Source organism: Pseudochaenichthys georgianus, chromosome 17 (assembly GCF_902827115.2).
Source record: "Pseudochaenichthys georgianus chromosome 17, fPseGeo1.2, whole genome shotgun sequence".
Lineage (NCBI taxonomy): Eukaryota > Metazoa > Chordata > Actinopteri > Perciformes > Channichthyidae > Pseudochaenichthys > Pseudochaenichthys georgianus.
In genome coordinates this window covers 39,144,149-39,169,838 of record NC_047519.1, presented here as the reverse complement: position 1 = coordinate 39,169,838, position 25,690 = coordinate 39,144,149, and the positions used below count along the sequence as shown (strand labels likewise).

Sequence of the window (25,690 nt, the reverse complement as noted above, 5' to 3'; positions counted from 1 at the left end):
TGTATTTATTTATTTCAAATTCAAAATGTTACCAATATACTCACGGACCACTAGGGGGCGCTCACGGACCACACTTTGAGAAGCACTGGACTATATGATGGAGAATCGTAGTGGATACAACCGTTATCGTCCTCGTGTGGCTCCAGCCTGAAACCATCTTTTGGCGGTTTCTCTTTATGATGAGAATATCTAACAGCTATACGATTAGCCGCTTCACCTCCGGTCCCGAGCAGAGCTATTAGAAACAACATCTAAGCATATAACAAAACACATAAACAAATAAAATATGCTCACAACACTTGCCATTCGAATAAGTACCAAGTAATCGATTCTTTGACTTATCTGAGTCGAACATGTACAACTGAATCTCTGCCGTGTCAGAGACCTTTACACATCACAAACTTTTATGTGGGAAAAACATTAGCAACATATGAATCACAGCATACTTTCAAGCGTGTCTGGAGGCGGACATTAAGAACTTATTTTCCGCTTCAGGCAAACTGTTCTGGAAGTTCAGAGTGAACTTCAGCCTTTCGCATCTTCACATCATATCAAATGTGTTCCCTTTATAACTTCATTGCTGTCTGTCCTCTCCTCTCCTTTCTCCTCCCCATTACTCTCGCTATCCATCCTCCCTTTTGCTCTTCACTTCATCTCCTTTACTTGTTATTCCTCTCCCTCCTGTTCTCCTGCGACCTCATCGCCTCTGATCTTCTGGTTTTAATATGACAGGGAGCTGTGGGAGCCTCCCAGCTGGGGGAGGACGGGGTGAGAGAGCAGCAATAGAGAGATGGAGGGGAAGATGAGAGACAACGCTCCCCCCTCTTGAGGCTTCACAGTCCCCCTGAGGGTATATCCACCTCTGGGTGCAGCCTGCCATCAGGACACACATCGTCTGCTGTTCATCACCTGATCTAATTACACCTCGAAATAGACCTGATCAGGTGGAACAGATGGTAGCCAACGTAATCATCAAACTCAAACAGAAATCAAAGCTTAAAATCTGCACTCCACAGGTTTGTCGTTCGTGCTCAGGGGAAGCAGAAGACATGGAGATATTGGCTGCTGAAAGGAGAGTGTTTTACAGAGGAGTCGATCAGGTCCACGGAGCGATCAAAGACGGAGAAGAACCGCAGGTGTCAGCTGTTATCAGAGCGCAATCTGAGGCATCTGACAGAAGAGGGGAGGAGGTGATTATTAAGTCCCGCTGTGCTCCCAAAATGAAATCCAGCAAATGGAAAACAGTTGAGAGATAGCCGCGTATCTGCAGCATCAGAGGGGTGGTTTTCACAACACCTGAGCCCCAGCCGTCTGCCCGGAGAGCGGATTATCCCTTTTGAAGATGGGATATTGTTAGAACATCTGGCACTCACGACATAAATATTACATTTAGCTGATGAATCTATTTTCGTGGAGTGGAATTTCACATACAAATATAAGTAGTTTAACAATGACTTAATACGCTTATGTTCAGGTTGTATATTCTGCCTCTCTTGTGACATGTCTCCGTGCTTCATTGTTCTGAAAGCTCTGTATTTTTCTCGTACTGCCTGTGCCGCAGCACCTCTTTTCACCCGCTTAGATGTCAGGATGTTACAGCATTAAATACAAGAGTTCAATTGAGTCGTTTCCCTCTGGAGGGAACACAGGGATTTTAGTATTTGCAGATCATGTACATGCACTAAAGCCTATAGAACACACTAAAGCAGGGGTGTCGAACTCAATTTCATCACAGGCTACATCAGCATTATGGTTGCACTCAAAGGACCGGCTGAACTTTAAGACTATATAAAAATACATACATATTTAATAGGTAAATGGACTGTACTTATATAGCGCTTTATCCAGTCTTTACGACCCATCAAAGCGCTTTACACACTACATGTCATTCACCCATTCATACAGAGCAGTGCACCTTGCTCTAGGACCTAACATTCACACACATTCACACACCGTTGGCCATCGGGAGCAACTCAGGGTTAAGTATCTCGCCCAAGGATACATCGACATGTTGACTGCATGGGCTGGGATCGAACCCACAGCCTTCTGGTTGAAAGACGACCGCACTCCCTCGCAGCCACAGTCGCCCTATATATAAAATAATGTATTATATTACACCATTGCCTCTGCATTGGATTATTACCGGATAGGGTAATCACTTCATAATTAACTACGTCTGAAAGCAGAAGTCTAGGGCAAATGATTCCAAGTCTCTTCAGTGAGAATGTCACAACATAATTTAAAAAGAAAAGCAAAATTCTGGAAAAAAAAGTCAAAATCAAAACAAAAAGTCACATTTCAGATGCATTGTGGGACATGTAGTTTATGGGCAACGTGCTTCTGTAAATCGGCATGTAACCGTATATAAACACATTATATTCTTTACAAGCTCGTGTGGGGCCTCATGAAATGAAGTCACGGGCCGGAGTTGGCCCCCGGGCTTTGACACCTCTGCACTAAAGGAGAGGGAACCCCCAGAAAGCACCATTGGGCCTCTTTACATGCATAGTGTCTGAGTGAGGCTTTCGACTCGCATGCAGTTTGAGTGAAAACAGTTGGACATGAAGGAGCCACTGCTCAGAAAAATGCCTTTTTTAAAAAGTAGTATTTAAACTGCGCCCTAATGAGAGAGACATGACGGTGACTAATGACCCAGTTCAGGCTCAGTTTGTCTAAAGCTCCTGAGTCATTGCTCGCCGTGGAGCTTGACTGCTGAGGATGCAGCTCGCACTGCGGCAGGAAGTGGGGACGAGTCATGGAGGGGGGGGTACCAGGAGTGAGAGTTTTCGTGGTTTCTCCCTCACTTGTTTATGTCGACACAGCCTTCGACTTCCCAGCAGCCATTATTGTGGGAGTCAGCCTGAATAATGGCCTTCAATATGACGTGTGTGTGTGTGTGTGTGTGTGTGTGTGTGTGTGTGTGTGTGTGTGTGTGTGTGTGTGTGTGTGTGTGTGTGTGTGTGTGTGTGTGTGTGTGTGTGTGTGTGTGTGTGTGGTGTGTGTGTGTGTGTGTGTGTGTGTGTGTGTGGTGTGTGTGTGTGTGTGTGTGTGTGTGTGTGTGTGTGTGTGTGTGTGTGTGTGTGTGTGTGTGTGTGTGTGTGTGTGTGTGTGTGTGTGTGTGTGTGTGTGTGTGTGTGTGTGTGTAGTTGGTGCCTGACAGCGTTTCCGCCAGGGGGGGGCGCCTTGCCGTCCCGTCCAAATAAAAAAATCATTTGAGAGAAGATCGAGAGTTTTTATCGCTTGAAATGACGAAAAGGAAAAAGGACTAGCACGTCCCTCTGTTGGCGGGGCAAAGGAGTCTGGGGGATTATTTTCGCCGCCAGCAAAGCGTGTTCCTGTGGCGGAAAGTGTACTGCCGGCGAGCCTTGACGGGGGGGGCAAGTGGAGCACGCGTGTGGTGACATGAAGAGGAAACAGCCGGCTCTTCTTAGTGAGCCGAATGATCCGGAATTCCCATCACTAATACGTGAAGAGATAGTATCTATAAACGGACGGCTCAATTCAAAAGTGCGCTCTCGGGGTGGACGCCCTCTCAGCCCTGGTCTGGCGGAAACACTGGTGCCTGAGTTAAAGCAGTTTTTAAAGGTCGATAGCCGGCGTTAATACGGCAAAAACACGAACACTTGGTTTGGACGCCGTCTGGAAGCACCTCGGTGGGAAAGTGGTAGGATTGTAATGTATGCCTACACAGTAGTTACCGTAGATCTGATGATACCCATAACGCCCCGTCCACACACAGGCATGAACAAAATCTTTCAAAGCTTCGCCCATTCACTCGAATGGGGTGACGTAGAAGATTTTGAATCTTCGCCGAACTGCATTGTGGGGAGCGGAGCGCGGCTTCGGAAGCATCGTGAGCATCACAAGTTGAGCAATGTTCAACTTTTGATGCTCCCGATGCTTTAGAAGCTGGCATCAGCCAATCAAATCCCGCCAGTACAAGCGCTAGCCAATCAAACCGCGTGCAAGCTGGGAGAGCCAGACCGCAGTTCATTTCCTCATATTCCAAACGAGAAATTACGGTAGCAAATCACCCGGTTCTTTACGACCAGAATTATTAACGGGATCCAAACCGGAGGAACCGGGCATGGAGGGAGGAGGCAGAGACAGGGGGGGAAACTGGAAGGTTTTCGCCTGTTTGGGGAGTTTATATCCAGTTTACTTCGTTTTAACATTGCTATTGCTTTGTATGTCGGGGGCGGGAGATTCCTGATTGGTTGTTGGCAGCGTTGCTCTCAAAAAATCGCCAAGCTTCAGACACGTCCAATTTCAAGATATGTCATGCCTGTGTGTGGACCGGCCGTAAGAGTATTACAGGTTTACAAACTTGGCGGCACGTTAATACAGTTCTACGCTAATATAACACAACACACAGTCGTTTGAAGCTTCATTCTCATATTCTAGTTCACACTCTGGAGCATTCTTACGATATAAACTTCCTTCCCCGAGTTCTTCAGAGAGACCGAAGCCGTTCTGAGGGCTTCACAGAAAACACACGATTGATCTGTTCGTTAATCAACACATTGGAGCTGTGCTGTAGACTCGTGGCAGCCAATCACCTTATCACAACACTTGTTAGCGTTTCCTTTCATTTGGCCGCCGACACAAACAGACCCACTTGTTGCGTTTGCTTTCTTTGCGCATTGTTCTGTTCCCCATATGGGTTACACACGCTACACACACACTTTGGCAACCTGCATTTCATCTCACTAACACTCTGTATAGTGTATCACACACACACACACACACACCACACACGCACACACACGCACACGCACACACACACACACACATACACACACACACACACACATACACACACTCTCTCTCTCTCTTTCTCACTCACACACACACACACACACACACACACACACACACACACACACACACACACACTCACACACACACACACACACCACACACACACACACACACACACACACACACACACTCACACACACACATGCACACACTCTCCCTCCACCTGTGTAATGTTTGACGTCGTCAGCAGAGCCAAGTCAAGCTGAGTGTGTGAGTGTGTGTTGGATCCAGGCCTACGTCAACGTTCACTCTGACGGGCTGATTGCTGTCTAAATAATGCGTCCACAGCAGCCGAATGCCAGACGGCCTCAGAGGGGCGAAAGACCTCCGCGGGGTTTACAGGAGGATGCTTTAAGTTAAAAAGGCTTGTTAGCTTGTAGGCTTTGATTCCCAAAATGTTGGGTCGTGCGTTGGTGTTCGCATCAGGGGGTTCAATCCCCACTGCAGTCAGCATGTCGTTGTGTCCCTGAGACGCTTCACCCCAACGTGCTCCTGTGGGGATTGCCCACATTATCGAGTATGTTAGTCGCTTTGGACAAAAGCGTCTAACTAGTGTCATGTAATCTGCTTACAGGAGATATGCACTATTTTTGCTCGATTTTGAATTTCTTAACAGTCAAATTCATATTTTCTTTCTTTCTATTGTAGCTTTGCAACTTTTGTTGACATTACAATTAAATTGTAAGGACAGCTTAGTTTAGTAACTTGATATTTAAGGTTGTTCCTCTTTGGCTCATGTTGGACTTACTTGGGTTACCATGTGTGTCTTCTTCCTCACCTCGGATAACTTACGACGTTAATATTAAAATATTGCATGAATTTGGTAGAAAAACGACTTTTTAGCATCTACTGTATGACATAATAATAATAATAATAATAATAATAATACATTTTATTTTTAGGCGCCTTTCATGACACCCAAGGACACCGTACAATTTCAAAAAAATAAATAAAAAAGATACTATCAATCGGTGAGCAATGGACTTTTTTAAACTGACACATAAGATAAAGTGAATGAAAGTGGACACTCAAACTTTTTTTTCTCTACAACCAAAACTAATATCAGAACTTTCCTGAATCCCCTCGTCATCCTTTGAACACGCTTTGTCACCGGTTTCTGTTCCTCTGTGTCCTCTCCGTCATTCTCTTTGAGTCTACCTTCATCCTCTCTTTCATGTCTCTGTCCCATCCCTTCATCCCCCCGTGCTCTCAGGAGAAATAGTTTTGGAAACACTTCTTACCAATCGAATTATTTTTATGTTGTAGATATCGCTATTAAATATCGAAAGGTATCGACCTGCTCTCCCCTGCTGTTAAATCAAAGCATCCTCAAGTTACAAAACAACCGTATTCGCACCTTCTACATTTTCTATTTCAAACGTGAAACTGACTCTCGGGAGACACCGGCACCTAAAATGTGAGAATTGAAATTGCTTGTATTCCTGAGGATGTTCCATTGTCTATTATTTCTGTGGGAATTGCCGTACACATTTGTTGCCGTGGTGATACCCCTCCACCAGCCCCATCAGCTCTGATTGAATTGGATGGCAGAAATTGCTGTTGAATTAAGTGGATCGCTACAGCAGCGCCGTGTTCATTTAGGAAGTGCTCGAAGTCTCATTTTGTTCAAGCTGTTATTGCCGCTGCCTCTGGTAACGCTGTGATGGGCTCAGACTCGACGCTTCAGTATGCGTTGAGACGAGCTGTGGAAGGAAAGTGCACATGGAATAATAGATCCTAATCTTTATTCGGCCAAGAATATCAGCATCCCGTCTTTCATAAAAAGTTTCACACCACATTTCGGCTGCAATGCTTTTTCTCTCCTGTCTTAAAGCAGCATTAGACATTAAACACTGCTTTTGGTTGATACGGTGTCGCTGACAGGGTGCAGATAACGTGCATCCCAAATGTGTTGGATATGAACATGTTGTGGAACAAATGCACCTGTAATTAAAGGTGGGGTCGGTAAGTTTCAGAAACCGGCTCGAGTGCACTCAAATGTGAAAGTACGCAGCCGAAAAGAATCCGCCCCTTCCTTCAGACTTCCTCACAGAGCACCTCCTCCAACACACACGGACATGACGTCAGCAGACTGGTGGAAGTGGCCGCCATTGAAGTACTGCTGCAATGCACGCCCAATGAGGGCACGAGATACATTTGTGCGTGCACGAGATGGAAGGCTAACAGACACGGCGACCAATCGGATTGGTTGTACTTTTTACAGTACCACGGCTTCCACAGATGACATCTTTTTATGGATTTTTTGTCAAAGCACTTCAGATATTCATTGCTATCGGGATGTTAAGAGCATCCCATGGAATATAACAAAAAGCGTATCTCGAGCCGGGTTCTGAAACTTACCTACCCCACCTTTAATGGAAAAAGTTCTAAAAGTTTTCAAATAATTTAGAAGATGACAATTCCCACAACAAATCTCAAGCTTACAAATAAAAAATCATGTTTATAACAAACTAATCTCGATAATTGGATATCGGCGTTCTCGTTTCGGTTTGTATAGCGAGTAGTTTGACCAATCATGTTTGGTTTCATGCTGCTCAAGAAGAGCAAAAGCGGTCGAACACGTCGGCCGCAATGCAATCTCAGATGTGGCCTCTGCAAACCGATATCTGCAAACCGATATCTGCATATGAAAGACCACATTTTCTGACGTCGACGACCAACCGTGAGAAAATAAAGCGTTGGCCTTGACATCCATTTGCTCCACACGATGAATATGGTCCGTTGCCGCCAAAGGCTTGTCGTCATCAGACCAATAGCATATGAAATTGATAATGAATAAACCACGTGTGACTTGTAAAATAAGTGGAAAAGAATAGAGATTTACAAAAATAGCTTTCTATAAAGATCTTAATTGAAACCTTTGAGAGAGATACGAACATAACAGGATGTGTTCTGGACAACCTTGGGTTACTTTCAGTTGACAGAACTCCACACGGATAATCATCTTTCTTCTGAAGTGGTATGCATACACACACAGGCACTTTGTTCTGTCTTTGTCTCTTTTAACCGTATGCTCCAACCACAAAACCAAACACACACACACACACACACACACACACACACACACACACACACACACACACACACACACACACACACACACACACATGCACCTCCCTCCTCTTCTTTTGTAACGGCCCAACCGGCAGACAGGATGATATAAACTGAGATAACATCCTCCCTGCTCAATGAATCCCGGAGTTATTGACGATGCCGGCGGCCCGTCTGGATCCTATTATCAAAGTGTCTTCAAAGGAGACTAATTGAATTATCGCAGGGATCTGTAATTGAAAGCTTGCCTTTAATGATGCATTGTGGTCTCTCACGGAGACGAGTGGCGACATTAATCAAACGTCTCTCTGTGGCGGCAGATGGGCCTGTGTTGTGTTCGGCGGTATCAAACTTATCAGTGGCATCGGCTTTAATTGATCTTAAGAAAGTCAACATAGTTCATCGACAACTTTGAAACCAGTAGGCCTGCATGGTTCAGAGGTTTCTGGATTCTCTGGGGTTGGCACTTTCGTTGTCTGCAAAAAAGAAAATATTCAACAACTTTAAACCATGGATGTATACAGAGAACTGGATACAGCGTTGGATCTTATGAACGTCGCTCAGGGGCGCATTCATCGAAAATGTCCTGACTCTTAAGAGCAACATTTCCTGTATCTGGGTCCATAGTACGTTGGCTCTTGCATTTTCCTTAAGCCCCGCCTCCAATATGCAGCATCATGGCCGGTCTTGGATCTGTACAATTAAGCTAGATTCGACTGTATAGCGCATTGTACAGCAATTTAAAAAAAGGCCTACTCAAGAGTTCCTACTGGGCAGTTGATTTCTATAAAAACAAAACTACAATTTGATTTATAGATGTCTCTTATCCACGATCAGTCAATGGGGAAAAGTGTTTTTGGTCCATTGATGTCACGGAACAAGATTAACGGCCCGTCCACACTACAGCGTCGACAACTCCAATCTGCTCATTCACTTTGAATGGGGTGACGTAACGTTGCCTCGCTTTTTCGCCGAACTGAATTGTGGGTAGCAGAGCGGTCCGTCTCCGGCGTCAGAAGTTGAACATTGTTCAACTTCTGACGCCGGAGTAGCCAGCGCCAGCCAATCAAATCCCGTTTCGGAAAATCTGACAGCTGAAGCCGTAGCCAATCAAACCGCGTCTAAGCTGGGAGAGATATCCCGCCGTTCATTTCTATATTTAAAAAAAAGTCGGAGGAGAAACTAACTATCGCCGTAGCGAATCACCCGGTTTTGTATGACCAGACCCTCTTCACCTCCCGGGATACAAACCGGAGGAACCAGGCATGGAGGGAGGTGGCAGAGACAGTGGGGGAAGCTGGTAGGTGTTCGCCTGTTTGGGGAGTTTATATATATATATATATATATATATATATATATTGCTCCCATAAAATCCCCGGGGGTTTTTGCTTTGTATGTCGGGGGCGGGAGATTCATGTGATTGGTTGTTGGTCGTGTTGCTTGAATAAAATCCCCAAACTACAGACACGCCCAGCTCCAAGCTTTTTTGAAGCTGTAGTGTGGACGCTCCGTAATGGTGTAGTACCACCGTTTGGCCACTACAAACATTTATTTCAATGGTCAGTGCTATCCGGTGGCTTGGTTCAAACCCTAATCCCAACCCTAGACCTGTAGTCAATCTGTCGATGTCTTTGGATAGGATACCTAACCCAACATACCTACTGATGGTCAACAGTTGGTGGATATGTGTGAATGCACTTATATGGCAGTCTCTCTACGAGTGCTTGTGAATAGATGGATGCTGACTATTATAAGTTAAAGCACTTTGAGGGGTCACAAAGACTGGGACAGCGCCATAAAAGTGCATGTCCATTTACCGATAAACACTCAGCGTGATTAAATGTTAGAAACAGATTCAGTTTCACATCCGACATCCGACACCGGCACCAGGACGGCAGAACCTTGGCTCAGTGACTGACCCAGTGAATAAGTCATGTGCAGCGATGCGTTTCCACTGAAGGAACCTCCTGAGTGGTTTTGATGGAAATTTGAACATGTGAGATTAGCACACCTGGAGCTCAGTGTGTGTGTGTGTGTGTGTGTGTGTGTGTGTGTGTGTGTGTGTGTGTGTGTGTGTGTCGCCTCCTATGATCTTGATCAGATTTCCTTGTTGCCTCTTCTTGAAAGGGTGCACACCCCCACTTTTTTTTCCCTTTCAAGTAAATCTTCTCTTTTTTGATTTGGTCCTGTCAATCATCGACAGGCTTAGTGCCTGAACGAAAGTGTGATCTGAACAGCTGTGAAGAACTCCAGAAGCACACATGCTAAATAACAGCAGCGCTCACCTACAGATATTTCCAAGTAAACTCCCAACTATAGTTCATGTATTTCTCTCAGTTTTAAACACGCAGATGGTGTGTCGTCCTCTTCGGGTCGTAGGTCAGAGGTTGAGGCTATGGTTCAGAGTTTCATCCGGTCTTGGACATATGGAGCTCTGCTGGAGAGGACACAGATACCAGTTAACAGTGATGGATAGTGTGTGTGTGTGTGTGTGTGTGTGTGTGTGTGTGTGTGTGTGTGTATGTTATGTGTGTTCAACTTGAACATGTTTTGTACGTGTGGTTACGAGACACGAGCTGCACTTTGCCTGGCGACCACCGCTAAACAGAAATCGACATCTATAGATTTCGAGCTAAAAGGGCTTCATTTAGTGGGAATGCTGATACGGCACGACGCACACAATTCTGTATTATTCCGCCGGGTTAGTTTGTACCTCTTCTTCTCCCACTTTCCACATCGCAGAAACTCCGTTCAAACGTCACAACGTCGGGAATCGAGTGCTATTACTTTTCTTATTCATATCTTTCATAATTCCAGAGATACATCCCACAAGTCATCAGATGTTTAACATCAGGTGATGAGATGTTAGATTTCATTTAAACTCCAAGACAACACTTACATGTTAAGTTAAATGTTTCTAAACACGTTTATTCATGAGTTTTTGAACCACTACATTATGTCAAGGAATACATAACGTTTTATACGATTTCTGAATACAATAAATACACATTTACATTTATGGAGTAAATAACTGGAAACTGTTTTCAAAGTGTTTTGTTTACGTGATATTCTACAAGGTCTGAGATATATATATATTACTTTATTTAAAAGGCAAGTTAATGGAAACACCTGCATGTTTGCCCTTCTGAGTTTGTATCCTCAAGGTGTATTACACTTTTGAAAATAAACTTCGGCAACATGTAATGTCAAGTATAAACAAACTACACAATTTTACCTGAGCTTTTTATTTATTTATTTAATAAGATTTTAAACAATGCATCATTCAATATTTATTCAAACACCTAATGTTTGCATTTCTGCCAGCGTATAGAGAAAGCTAGACTCCATTTCTGCATTCTGAGAGTGTGTCTGTACACACACACACACACACACACACACACACACACACACACACACACACACACACACACACACACACACACACACACACACACACACACCAGTCTGTGTGTGACATTGTGGTCAAAGTGGCAGGAAAGGGGAGCGGGTAGCACTTCATTAAAGTGCAGCATTACTCTACTCACTCGGTCTGCTCTACACACACATACACACACATCTACACACACACACAAGGCGCAGACCACTTCATTTAGTCTGAGAGGTAGAAAGGACAGACCCCAATGGATTCTCCTATTAATCTTTAATGAGCCCCCAGGCCTGCAACCTGCCCGTCCGCCTCTCCTTCTCCGCATCCAGGAAGCAAACAATGACTCGGCTGGAAAGCATCGGCCTCCTACCTGTCTGCCTGCGAGCCATTAACCCCCGGCTCACTCATGAATTATTAATGCGGCTCTCGGCCCACTCCCACGGACGGGAAAGGGCGACGTCTTGATGGCGTGGCTGGGAAAGTGTGGCGATGCTTTCTGAGTGTCTGCGTCTGGGGGAAGTTGAAGTAACAGCTGATTGGTCCACCTGTCAATCACTCAAGTTGTTGGTAAAGCACGGAAGATGCCAGTGGGATTTTCTTAAGCTGAGGCCATGTCGGGTTTGTCTTCTTCTGGGAAACTGGTTTAAAGTAGTAGCAGATTGGTGCATCGGTCAATCAAACTGCTCAACTGGGATTTTCTTAAGCTCGGTTTTTTTGTACTATGTTTCGTGTTTCTTCTTCTCTTCTGTGGGAAAACTGTTTTGTAGAAGCAACATATGTCAAAAAGATGAATCATAGGCAAAAGAAAACAGCTGGCGTGCGTCATTTAAACATCAGTAATAATTTAAACAACAAACAGGCTTCATTCCAACATGAATACATCCTGCTGTGCTCCATTTTACACCTCTCACTTTTTTATTTATTTTTTTAGTACACTTTTACCAGATTTTTTCTTTTCATGCATTTTATTTTAATTTGTTGAACATTAAAAAAAATGTTTTACACATGGGTGAGGTTAGAATACAGATGTATTGACTAACTGTACAATTTGAGGAGGTGCAATAGAAATGGATTAAGCAAATACATTATGACACATTCAAAACTGTGGAAGCAATTTTCTTAAACCTGACCAAAAGTGGATTTTAATTCATGATATTAAAGTCAGAATTATGACACTTCCGAAACACAAATAGATTTTTTTGTTATCTTTTGCAACACATTTAGTCTTTTTCAGATTTTGTATTTTCAGATTTTTTTTTGTTTTTCAGATTTTTGGGAGGAATTTTCACTTTTTTTATAAATATTTCTTACATTTTTTTTGGGACATTTTAACTTTCTAGAGCAGGGGTGTCAAACTCAAGGCCCGGGGGCCAAATCCGGCCCGCGACTTCATTTTCTGTGGCCCCACAAGAGCTTACAAAGAATATAATATGTTTACATGCTACTTTACAGAAGCACGTTGCCCATAAACTACATGTCCCACAATGCATCTCAAAGTTGACTTTTTTTCCCTTTTTTTTTCTCATAAATAGATTTTGTTTTCAAAATGTTACTTTTTTTTTTTGTTTTTCCAGAATGTGGCTTTTCTTTTAAAATCATATTGTGACATTCTCACTGAAGAGACGTGCAATTATTTGCCCTAGACTTCTGCTTTCAGACGTAGTTAATTATGAAGTTATTACCCTATCCGATAATAATCCAATGCAGAGGCAATAATGTAATATAACACATTATTTTATATATATTCAATATTTATATCTGTCTTTTTTTTATATAGTCTTAAAGTTACAACCGGCCCTTTGAGTGCAACCATAATGCTGATGTGGCCCGCGATGACATTTAGTTTGACACCCCTGTCCTAGGGTATTCTGACTTTCATTTTTGAACTGGCTGTTATTCCAGAGAAAATCGTCCTTTATAACCGCACGTTGTTCAAATAACGAAAGGCTGATTACAAAAACCTCCATCAGCTGAGATTCAAACTTCATCTGACCTTTAAAAAAAGATTTGTTTAAAAAGTTCTTGCCCCGCACTTCGTGGTTCAACAGGATATGGGAAATCATTCAAAACAACCCACTGCACGAGACGGAGGCCTTCCGTCTTTTATTGGCCGGTTGTGATTATGTGGTTCCAGAATTAATTGGACAAATTGACCCATGGCTGCTTCCAGTAATGAATACAAAAAAATACTTTCTGTCCCACGCACTTCTATTTTTAATTGTGTCTTTTGGCATTTGTTTCTCTAATTTCATCTCCATTGCTTGCTTCACCTCTCACCTTATGATCTTTCTCTCACACACACACACACACACACACACACACACACACACACACACACACACACACACACACACACACACACACACACACACACACACACACACACACACACACACACACACACACACACACACACACACACACACACACACACACCATGTATACATCACTTCAGGAGACATTACATTGACTTACATGCATTTCCTAGAGACTTATTAGTAATGCTAGTCCACACACACACACACACACACACACACACACACACACACACACTGATGCTGCGTATTGAAGGACTCTGTGCTGAATGCAGATCTCATGTGTTCTTCAGAAAGCGACGTCTCTCTCTCTCTGATGTCCCTCGCGTCCTCGTCTCCTGATGGAAACGTGTCAGATGTCTTCCCGAGGCTCTTTGAGTTGTGACGGTCTCTCTGCCTGCTGCTCTTCATGCGGCCTCTGTGCCTTCTTGTAACTGATCATGGGTGCTTTGCCCCTCCATGCATTTAAGAGAAACAGATCTACACAGTTAGTAAATCAAAGGCACGATTCTCTTTGTGAATGCTCATATATTTTAACTAAAGTCCTTCATGGTGCTGTACACACTCTTGAAAGACAGTGCTGCTGTCCACAGATCAAACTGGCTTCTTAGTCCTAAAAATATAATATACTATATATAATATTCTCTCACTCAATGTTCCCTCTGCAGCGAGAAGCTCACGGGGCTTTCCCGAGCCTGAGTCGAGAGCTGGAGGTAAACGAAATCTGCCTTCTTAATGGTTTGTTTGGGTCCCTCACTTCCGTTTCGCTTCTCATGCACTGATTCGCTAGCTGAACAGCCAATCAGAGTGCTTTATTTTACCGACAGCGTTTGGCCGACCGATTCGACATGTAGAATCGGCCGAAAAGTGTCGGTGCGGGACACACCAATCTGAGTAGGGCGACAGAACGCTCATCGTCGGCTTGACGCCCGTCGACGGCCAAAATCGGCTTGGTGTGTCCGGGCTTTGGACTCGATAACCCTCCTGGAGGATCGTTGCTGTATCCTCACGGTTGATTGCGAGAGATGGAGCAGCAGTGACGGCATGTGTTCATTTTAAAGGGCCCTGTTGCTCTCATGTTTAGGGTGATATGTGTAAGTTGTGTCTCTACTCTGTGTACACGCGTTAGTGTTCAAACTGGTCTTTATTTGACGCCTATGCAGCACCCCAAACAAGCATACTAGTACACCTTTAAGATATCTAGGAAGCAAATGGCTATTTTCTGCAACTCTGACACATACAAGTTGTACAAATATATGTTTTTTATGTTTTCAGACCTTGTATAGTCACTCAAACGCTGCTGACTATTATAGACCAAACATTTCAACATGCCGCATCTCCATCTCTCCGAGACTTCCCATTCTGCACGTCCAGCTTTACGGGCAGACTGCTCCCCTGAATGGTGGCAGTCACAAGTCCTTGCACACCGTTTCTGTCTCTCACTCTTACGCTGTAGCTGTACGTCCTCCAGGCACCCCGAGTGTCATGGCAACCGTACAGCAGCCTCGGTAACAGCAGCCTCTGTAACTGCAGGCTCATTTTCATACTGATGAGGCGGCCGGTTTCCGGGGGAGGCTGCTGGTTGCCGGGGAGGCTGCTGGTTGCCGGGGAGGCTGCCGCCGCTCGCTCGTCTCTCCTCTCCGGTGTCGCTCTGAAATTTTAATGACCTTTTCTTTGCGTCTCATTTTTCTCCTCTTTGCTCTCAGCGCTGTGTGTGTGTGTGTGTGTGTGTGTGTGTGTGTGTGTGTGTGTGTGTGTGTGTGTGTGTGTGTGTGTGTGTGTGTGTGTGTGTGTGTGTGTGTGTGTGTGTGTGTGTGTGTGTGTGTGTGTGTGTGTGTGTGTGTGTGTGTGTGTGTGTGTGTGTGTGTTGTGTGTGTGTGTGTGTGTGTGTGTGTGTGTGTGTGTGTGTGTGTGTGTGTGTGTGTGTGTGTGTGTGTGTGTGTGTGTGTGTGTTGAGCTTCAGTGTTCAAACAGACCAAGTTGATACCAGACGAGAACAAAGACATTTTGAATGCATAAGAATGTTTAAAGGGCATGTATTTTTACACCTGTGGAAGACCTCCGATCTGCTCGACTTTACGGCGGCAGGTCGGCGTCATTCCTCCACTGAAGGAGGATGTGAAGGTTAAGGAAAGTGTCGGACATCAAACGCCCTGTTTGGGCTGAACTTGTTTCGACTGACAGTCAGCGTACACCAACAGAGATAACGCTTTCCGACAGGCTGTGTCTCACTCTGCTCCCTTTGCTCTCTTGCAGGAGGACGAGGCCAGAGAAGAAGAAAACGGTCGCACCGAGCCGATTGGTCGAGCAGACTCCTGCATGGACCACGCCCCCGTGAGGTCGCTAGAGTAAGTGCTTCAGTCAGAGGTCAGCGTGTCCTCGCCTTCCTGCTGCAACTCAATCACCTTCTGATCACATGTATGTTCTCCACCATGTGTTAGGAGACGACTCTTTTCTCGTGACCTATCTTAAGAGTCCTCGTGTAGTGCATTAGTGTTTCCTTACACCCTTCTGCTTCATAGTGTCCGACAGCGAGACGGTATTACTGGATTCAGCTTCAAGCCTCAACTTGTTAACACCTATCTAAGTGTGTGTACGTCAGATATTTGTGCATATGTTGTAACTTTTATGAATAGAGAAGGATTTGCTATCGAACCCATTTGTAACCATGACAACCCATAATGCTGTGTTTTACATCTTTCTCTCCTTTTGTCCATTTTTCATTTATTCAAGAAAGTACATTGAGCACTTGAGTGTGTCGTCGTGCAAGATTGAGGCTTAGTTAACAGACAATCCCAAGTACGAACCATTTCTAAAACGATAACAAAAGAAATCTTGTGTAAGACGACATTTCCCTTTTCAAAGTTGACCAGGCACGGCTCCCGTCTCCCCCTCTCTGTCTCCACACAATGAGTGCCGAGCAGCTCTGTAGAATAATCCAGGTTTGTTTGTGGGAATCTCATCTCAACCCTGATTTGCATAACTCTCTTCTGTGGAGGCAAACCGCTCGTCGTCTCGCCACCGGAGCTCTCCCACGCACCCGCCCGCTCAGCTCCTGTTATTAACCGCCGGGTTGTGTTTTCTCATTGCTGCATGCTTCCAGTTTAATATGCAGGTATGGTATTGTTAGTATTCCTATGATTCCCCAGAGACTCTGGCTTCTCCCGCCTCCTAGTTGTCAACAAGGGGCCCGTTGTCCCCGAGCTAATCATAGTCATTGTATCAAAGCTGTGGGCAGATTAGATTTGGCATCTTGTCAACTGTCCCCGTGTGTGCATGTTTCACAGGCGACCAGGTGGAGAACGCCGCATCGCAGACGCAAATAGCCGTGCGTAATGCGTTCAGTGCTTTCAGCGGAGGGTCAGCGGATGCCGTCGACACGTTTCATCTGCTTATGGATGCAATTACATGATAAACAGCCTCGGGCTCCGTCGGCTTTCATTGTTAAGGCTGTTTGTTCAACCAAGTAGTTTGCATTACTGACTATTATTTCTGTGTACCCGCGACACGGCACTTTGCATGGCTACCTCGTTACTACGGGAGATGAACGCAACGATTCTGATCGGATTGTGTTTCAATAAACCAGGGGGGTCAAACTCAATGTCATCGCGGGCCACATCAGCATTATGGTTGCACTCAAAGGGCCGGTTGTAACTTTAAGACTATATAAAAATACGTATATAAATATATCGTATATAAAATAATGTATTGTATGACATTATTGCCTCTGCATTGGATTATTATCGGATAGGGTAATCACTTCATAATTAACTACGTCTGAGAGCAGAAGTCTAGGGCAAATAACTGCAAGTCTCTTCAGTGAGAATGTCACAAAATGATTTATCGTTTTTCTCATACTGATATTCTGAACAATGTACAGCACTTTGGCTCGACCAAACATCGTTTATAAATGTGCTGTATAAATAAAACTTGATTTGATTTAAAAAGAAAAGCCAAATTCTGGAAAAAAAGTCAAAATCGAAAAAATAAGTGAAATTGAAAACAAATAAGTGACATTTTGGACAAACAAGTTACTTTTACAAAAACAAACGGCATATTTAGAAGAAAAAAAGGGAAATTCTGAGAAAAAAAGTCTAATTTGAGATGCATTGTGGGACATGTAGTTTATAGACAACGTGCTTCTGTAAATCGGCATTTATAATAAACATATTATTCTTTGCAAGCTCTTGTGGGGCCACGTGGAGTGAAGTCACGGCCTTGAGTTTGACACCCCTGCCATAAACAGATCAACATGTTGCTGATATGAATATAGCATCAAGCCAATATGTAAAACGCCATGATTTGTCAAGTATGCTTGGAAGCCGACAAGCACACAACCTTTAAAAATGCTTGTTTACTAAATGGATCAAGGCTTGTCACGCATTATAGTCGGCTTCATCAATCATCTGAATGAGGTTTAGCATGTCCGACTTATTTCCGTATTTACAAAGACATGTAGATAATGTGTAACTCCGTCGCCCACGGAGTGATGCAACAAGCTTTCCCTCTACTTCTGATTCCGGCAACGGCACAAGTTCACCAATATTATCACTTTGCCTCGTGAATACTTCTCTTCCCGTGTGGTTCGCCTTCGCTGAGAGAAGGGCCGTCTCACACATTGCAGACATGTGTTGATGCGGCTACTGTCCGAAGTGCGAGTGCCGCTCGTCGTCCCTCACACGCGTTTGATTGATTTGGATTGCTCTGTTTTACCGTCTCTCTTTTGTCGGTCTCCTCCGATTCTTCCCTGCTTTCCGTTTGGATTTATTGACACCCTTCCGTTGTTGTCATTTTTCTTTCTTCCATCATCACCGTCATCTCATTTCCTGTTTTTGTTTCTCCCCACATGGTGTCACCCCTCTCCTCTGCACTCCCTTCCTCCCCCCTCCATCCGTCACCGTCTCCCAGAGACATAATCAAACTGGTGGAGGTGTCAAACGACGGCGGGCCCCTGGGGATCCACGTGGTGCCTTTCAGTGGAAAGGACCGCAGGTAAACAACATATCAACATATCGGAGAGACGCCGTGGTGCTTTCACACGGGAGGGGAGAAGAGACGGCCCACAGAGGTCATCTTTCATGTACTACCCACTGGGCGTCAGAGTGTCCGCCTAAGGGATGACACACACAAGATACAACACATAATATGCATTACGACAACACGATGTTGACAGAAGTAAGAGTATGCGAGGTGCACGATACGAAACACAAGTCCATAAAAGCAGGTTTTATTATAAACTGTCCTTAATATTATAATAGTATGTATTCATAAATGAGTGTATACATTGACAGCTATGACCTTAAACATGCTGTGTTTGAATAGAGGAATATTAGTTTGACTTATGTTGGATTTTTATATAAAAAATAAAAATAATTGTCAGTGTTGCAGCAGAAAGCCCACGTGGTACATCTGAGGGGTTTTACATACAGATACAAAGAGAGAGAACGGAGCACTTTCTCCCTTTAGTTAAATACCTGCAGTCATTTGGGCTTTTTGTGGTCTACAACATCTCTGGAAAGAAGTGTGCTGCATCACCTGACACACACACACACACACACACACACACACACACACACACACACACACACACACACACACACACACAACCATGCTTGCATGCCATACATTCCTATTTAATGCCCATGTGCAATCACTTCATCAGTCAAGCAAACCCCAATCCCGCACACACACACACGCACGCACGCACGCACACACACACACACACACATACAGGTTTTCATTGCAGACATCATGAAGCCATTTGCTGGTTCCCAGTGATCAATCATGCTTGTTTAGGGCTCGCATGTGACCGTCATATTTCTCTGTGGCTGCTGTCACATCAGCTTTTCACAATACAAAGGGTACGTTGAGCAGTGCGCACAACACACACACACACACACACACACACACACACACACACACACACACACACACACACACACACACACACACACACCCCTCCAACACATTGGGTTACACATACACAGCTGGATCAAAGCTGTGAAGGAATTAAAGGAATGTAACATCTGGTTTAAATACAGAGTGCAGTTTTTGGAGCTTATGATCCAACTAATCGTGATAGGCTAGGGGGCGGGACATCTCTAAGCGGTTGACCAATCCCAACAGAGCAACCCAGCTAACCAATCAGAGCAGACTGGGCTCTGGTTTCAGACAGAGGGTGAACAAAGGTGCTGCTGCACAGGCAGTATGAGAACAGTTTTGAATACGTAAAAGGTGTTATATTAGTACATGTGTGTTCTGCCATCAGCTGCACAGAGACAGCCGCAGCTTCACACACATCTTTACTTCAGTATGCCTCTGTCCTCGAGACTCACACACACAATCAGCGACTCCAAACTCACCGTCGCGCCTTATTGAAAATCACTTTTCCCCACCGCCCGACTTAATCAACCTAAAAGCACATTTATAATGCACTTTTCTTGTATTGGGGAAACTTCAGAGTCGACGTTATCCCGAGATTAAGAGGCCCGGCTTTCATCAGAGAAACGGCCTCTGCGCCGCAAACCCCATTGTGTCCTCACTCAAATACAATCAACGGGATTGTCTCTGGACTTTGTTAAACTCCTGTTCTGCCCTCTGCGTGATCGCGTTCATGTTGGATTATAAACCCCGGCGAGGGGCAGCATTAAACCCCTCAAATCAACCGAGGAGACACTCGCTCGCACTTCCTCAGGAAACCCACTGTACACCGGGGAGACGCGATTAGGTTTGTGCCGTCTTTCCTTCCCGCGGTTGGTTTTCTCCTCACACTCGGATCCGTAATCAAGCGGCCTTCCAGGTGCAGTGCGTCTCCGGCTGTGGAGGCATAAGCCCGTTCTCCACGCCGGATTACAGGCGACAACACGTTCAGCTCGGCACGGCTGCACGCTAAAGACTGATAGAACACATTCGCTGCCTTTCGTTGTCACGGCTTAATGGTGCTGTTTACTGAAAGCACTTTGTTTATCGTGCGCTCATCGTGACGCAGGCGTCCTCGGGGTTAGGAAATTAACACCTGCAAAAACATCACAGCTACGGTGGAGTTTTCACAGCGTTGATTACCTTTGAATAGAAGCCGCCCCCACACAGCCTCTTCAGCACCCCGAGGTGCTGCGACTGCTTTCTCTCGTAAGCCTCGTCGGTGCTCTGATGATGTAAATGATGATGACAGGACCGCACAGTACGCTCAAGTACGTGTTTGAGCAGAGGCTGCAACGAGCCATCCCTCTATTATGTTAGTTCTTTAGACGGAAAAGCACGTCAGTAAAATGGCACGGGCTGATTTTGGAGAGCCACCGTCGGGAGGAAGAGGAATATGTGTATCAAAGAACACCACATTAAATATGCAGCAGAACAAAGCATGTCAAAAAACATTACGTCGGAAATACAGCAATTTAATATATTCAGGTGACATGTATTGGGAATGTTAGTACCGTACTTTTCGGACTATAAGCCGCGACTTTTTTCCCCATTTTGTTTGTACAGCTAGCGGCCACTAGGGAACCTCCTACATCTATGGATTTCACAGGTCAAATTAACCACCTTTAACTCTACGGGCTCTATGACCGGTCCGCGCCCGCCACCTTTAAGCGGCGGGCTCCAGCAGGAAAAGCTGGAGGCCGGAAAAGAGTGAGACAGGTCGCGCGCCAAAGTAAAAGTGGAACCGAGAGACAGAACGAGAGCAAGACAGACGGACAATTTAGCTGCTGCGGCTTATCTGCAGGTGCGCTTTATAGTCCGAAAAGTACGGTATATGATATTAGTTTACCTTTTGCTCGGTACACACTTATTTATCAAGCGCATTTCAGCGACAAGGCAACGAGCATTAAGACACAAATAAACCCATTATCAAGTCATATTTAAAACAATCATCAAGAGGCCAATAAACACGAGTAAAATAAGCTTAACTAGAATGATATGGGTATAAAATACAAAGAATAAAGTTGCATTGTTGTTTCAGATATACAGAGCATACAAGCCGAACGCTGCTTTTCTGTTTAGTCGTGACTCCGGGGACAGACAGCAGACTTCTGGGTGCTAGCAGCAGAACATCAGACACATATGTTGGCCCTAAACCAGTGAGCGCTTTATAAACCAACAGACGCATTTCAGAGTCAATCTGCGGTCAGGAACCCAATGAGAAACCCTCACACTTTGATCAGAGAAGCGTCCAGAAGCTCCTACTCTCTGTCCACATTGAACCCACCGTCTTTCCTCCTGTTGACACACACTTTTGAACCTTTCAGGACTCTTGGCTTGTTGGTCAAGCGTCTGGAGAACGGAGGCAAGGCCGAGCAGCAGGGCCTCTTCCAGGAGAACGACTGTATCGTCCGTATCAATAACGGAGACCTGCGGAACATCCGCTTCGAACAGTAAGACCCTGCCGAGCGCTGGACTTCCTGTTCGGTCGACCTTCCCTTCCTCCCTGGTCTAACACCTCCAGCGCTTCTTCCTGCTGGTCTCCTCCCTCCTCGTGCCTTTGTGACCTTCTCCTCTGTCGCCGCGCTAAGCTAACCTGTCCCTGTTTAAGTCCTGTAGGTCGCACCCTCTGAAGCAGTCCTCTCTGCCTTCGTGTTTCAGCGACAGCTTCCCCACCTCTCCTGTTGTAACACCTCTCTCTGTCTGGAATTGGAACACGGCTCCTAATATTCCCAGCCTCTGCTTTCATTACCTTCCTAACCAAACCCACCTGCTAACCCCATCCCTCTTTTCTCCATGCCTGCGTATAGACGGTGACCTGCTGAACGCTGTTTCGAAACATCCAGCGATGCACACTTGTTTTTGATTTGATTTTCACCTGCCAGCATACATGTATACTAAATATGTATACCATTTGTGATACACCCACGAGGCGACCATTATGCAAAGAAGCACACATCTGTATATGCACACACACACACACACACACACACACACACACACAGGTGAAATAAGATATGTCTCATGGGACTTCCGGTGCAGTTATTTAAATGTCTCCTCCATCATAATTATATAAAAAAAGTAAAGGACAACAAAAACAATATTTCTTTAAATATATTAATTATTTTTCACGTTCCGGCAAAACAGATTGTTTCGTTTTTTGCGGATTTAAAATGACTTTTCAGATTTGTATTCTCCACTAATTTCAGTAGAACGTGAATATTTATTTGATTAAAAAAATGTACAAAATGTGACTGTCGTCGTATCAAATCCCAGTTACATTATATTGTCTACTGTTTAGCCATAATTAACGTTTTAAATGGGACCATTAAAACAGGGAAAGTGCAACTACGAAAAGCAAAACTAAATAATATGTACACATTAAATAAGACGTAAATCACAACAAAGGATATAACCACACATCCACGATTAAATCATGTGTAGCATCCTGATAAAAGTAATACAAGTAGCGCGATAGCAACCAATAATATCATTACGAAATGTTAACATTAAAGTATATACTGTATATCACCAGTGTTATAAGAGAGATAAGATAAGATGGTACTTTATTGATCCCAAGTTGGGAAATGTTTGTGTTACAGCAGCATAAGAAGACAATGTACGATACAATGACAATTCAAAGACTAGAAATAATCAAGAAAGTACAAAATATACATGTTGGATTTAACAAGGTATTATATATACAAATATATATATACATAAACATAAATATATGACAGTATATATATACACACATATATGACAGTATATATATATACATAAATATATGACAGTATATATATATATATATACATAAATATATGACAGTATATATACATAAATATATGACAGTATATATACATAAATATATGACAGTATATATATATATATATACATTCATATATGACAGTATATATACATAAATATATGACAGTATATATACATAAATATATGACAGTATATATATATATACATTCATATATGACAGCATATATACATACATATATGACAGTATATATACATAAATATATGACAGTATATATACATACAGATATGACAGCATATATACATACAGATATGACAGTATATATACATAAATATATGACAGTATATATACATACAGATATGACAGTGTATATACATACATATATGACAGCATATATACATACAGATATGACAGTATATATACATAAATATATGACAGCATATATACATACAGATATGACAGTATATATACATACAGATATGACAGTATATATATATATATACATAAATATATGACGGTATATATACATAAATTTATGACAGTATATATATACATTCATATATGACAGTATATATACATAAATATATGACAGTATATATACATAAATATATGACAGTATATATATATATACATTCATATATGACAGTATATATACATAAATATATGACAGTATATATACATAAATATATGACAGTATATATATATATATACATTCATATATGACAGCATATATACATACATATATGACAGTATATATACATAAATATATGACAGTATATATACATACAGATATGACAGCATATATACATACAGATATGACAGTATATATACATAAATATATGACAGTATATATACATACAGATATGACAGTGTATATACATACATATATGACAGCATATATACATACAGATATGACAGTATATATACATACATATATGACAGTGTATATATATACATACAGATATGACAGTGTATATACATACATTTATGACAGCATATATACATACAGATATGACAGTATATATACATACATATATGACAGTGTATATATATACATACATACAGATATGACAGTATATATACATACAGATATGACAGTATATATACATACAGATATGACAGTATATATACATACAGATATGACAGCATATATACATACATATATGACAGTGTATATATATACATACATATATGACAGTGTATATATATACATACAGATATGACAGTGTATATACATACATATATGACAGCATATATACATACAGATATGACAGTATATATACATACATATATGACAGTATATATATACATACATATATGACAGTATATATACATAAATATATGACAGCATATATACATACAGATATGACAGTATATATACATACAGATATGACAGTATATATATATATATACATAAATATATGACGGTATATATACATAAATTTATGACAGTATATATATACATTCATATATGACAGTATATATACATAAATATATGACAGTATATATACATAAATATATGACAGTATATATATATATACATTCATATATGACAGTATATATACATAAATATATGACAGTATATATACATAAATATATGACAGTATATATATATATATACATTCATATATGACAGCATATATACATACATATATGACAGTATATATACATAAATATATGACAGTATATATACATACAGATATGACAGCATATATACATACAGATATGACAGTATATATACATAAATATATGACAGTATATATACATACAGATATGACAGTGTATATACATACATATATGACAGCATATATACATACAGATATGACAGTATATATACATACATATATGACAGTGTATATATATACATACAGATATGACAGTGTATATACATACATTTATGACAGCATATATACATACAGATATGACAGTATATATACATACATATATGACAGTGTATATATACATACATACAGATATGACAGTATATATACATACAGATATGACAGCATATATACATACAGATATGACAGTATATATACATACAGATATGACAGTGTATATACATAAATATATGACAGCATATATACATACAGATATGACAGTGTATATACATACATATATGACAGTGTATATATATACATACAGATATGACAGTGTATATACATACATATATGACAGCATATATACATACAGATATGACAGTGGTGTTACAAGTGAAGGAACGAACAGTGAACAAGGCTTCTATACACAGTGTCGCTACAGAAGCACCAACAGTTGCTTTTTAACAGCATTATTTTATAACATCTCCTCGGCTACACGATTCATTCTGAACTCGTAAAGATGCCGAGACGGACCCTCAGGGATCGTTATTAGTGCCTGGGAAAAAACGGGCCAGGAATTTCACAACTA

At 42.4% G+C, this 25,690-nt stretch overlaps 1 protein-coding gene across 1 annotated transcript in view; it reads left to right on the top strand.

The window, feature by feature from the left end:
* The window catches only part of LOC139435662 (partitioning defective 3 homolog), a 159,727-nt gene that overhangs the window by 132,397 nt on the left and 1,640 nt on the right, over nt 1–25,690 (top strand). The window contains exons 6-8 of the mRNA XM_071206407.1: nt 15,853–15,944; nt 18,505–18,588; nt 21,843–21,968. Of these exons, the coding sequence (XP_071062508.1) occupies nt 15,853–15,944; nt 18,505–18,588; nt 21,843–21,968 (302 nt within the window). The remainder of the gene's footprint in view (nt 1–15,852; nt 15,945–18,504; nt 18,589–21,842; nt 21,969–25,690) is intronic.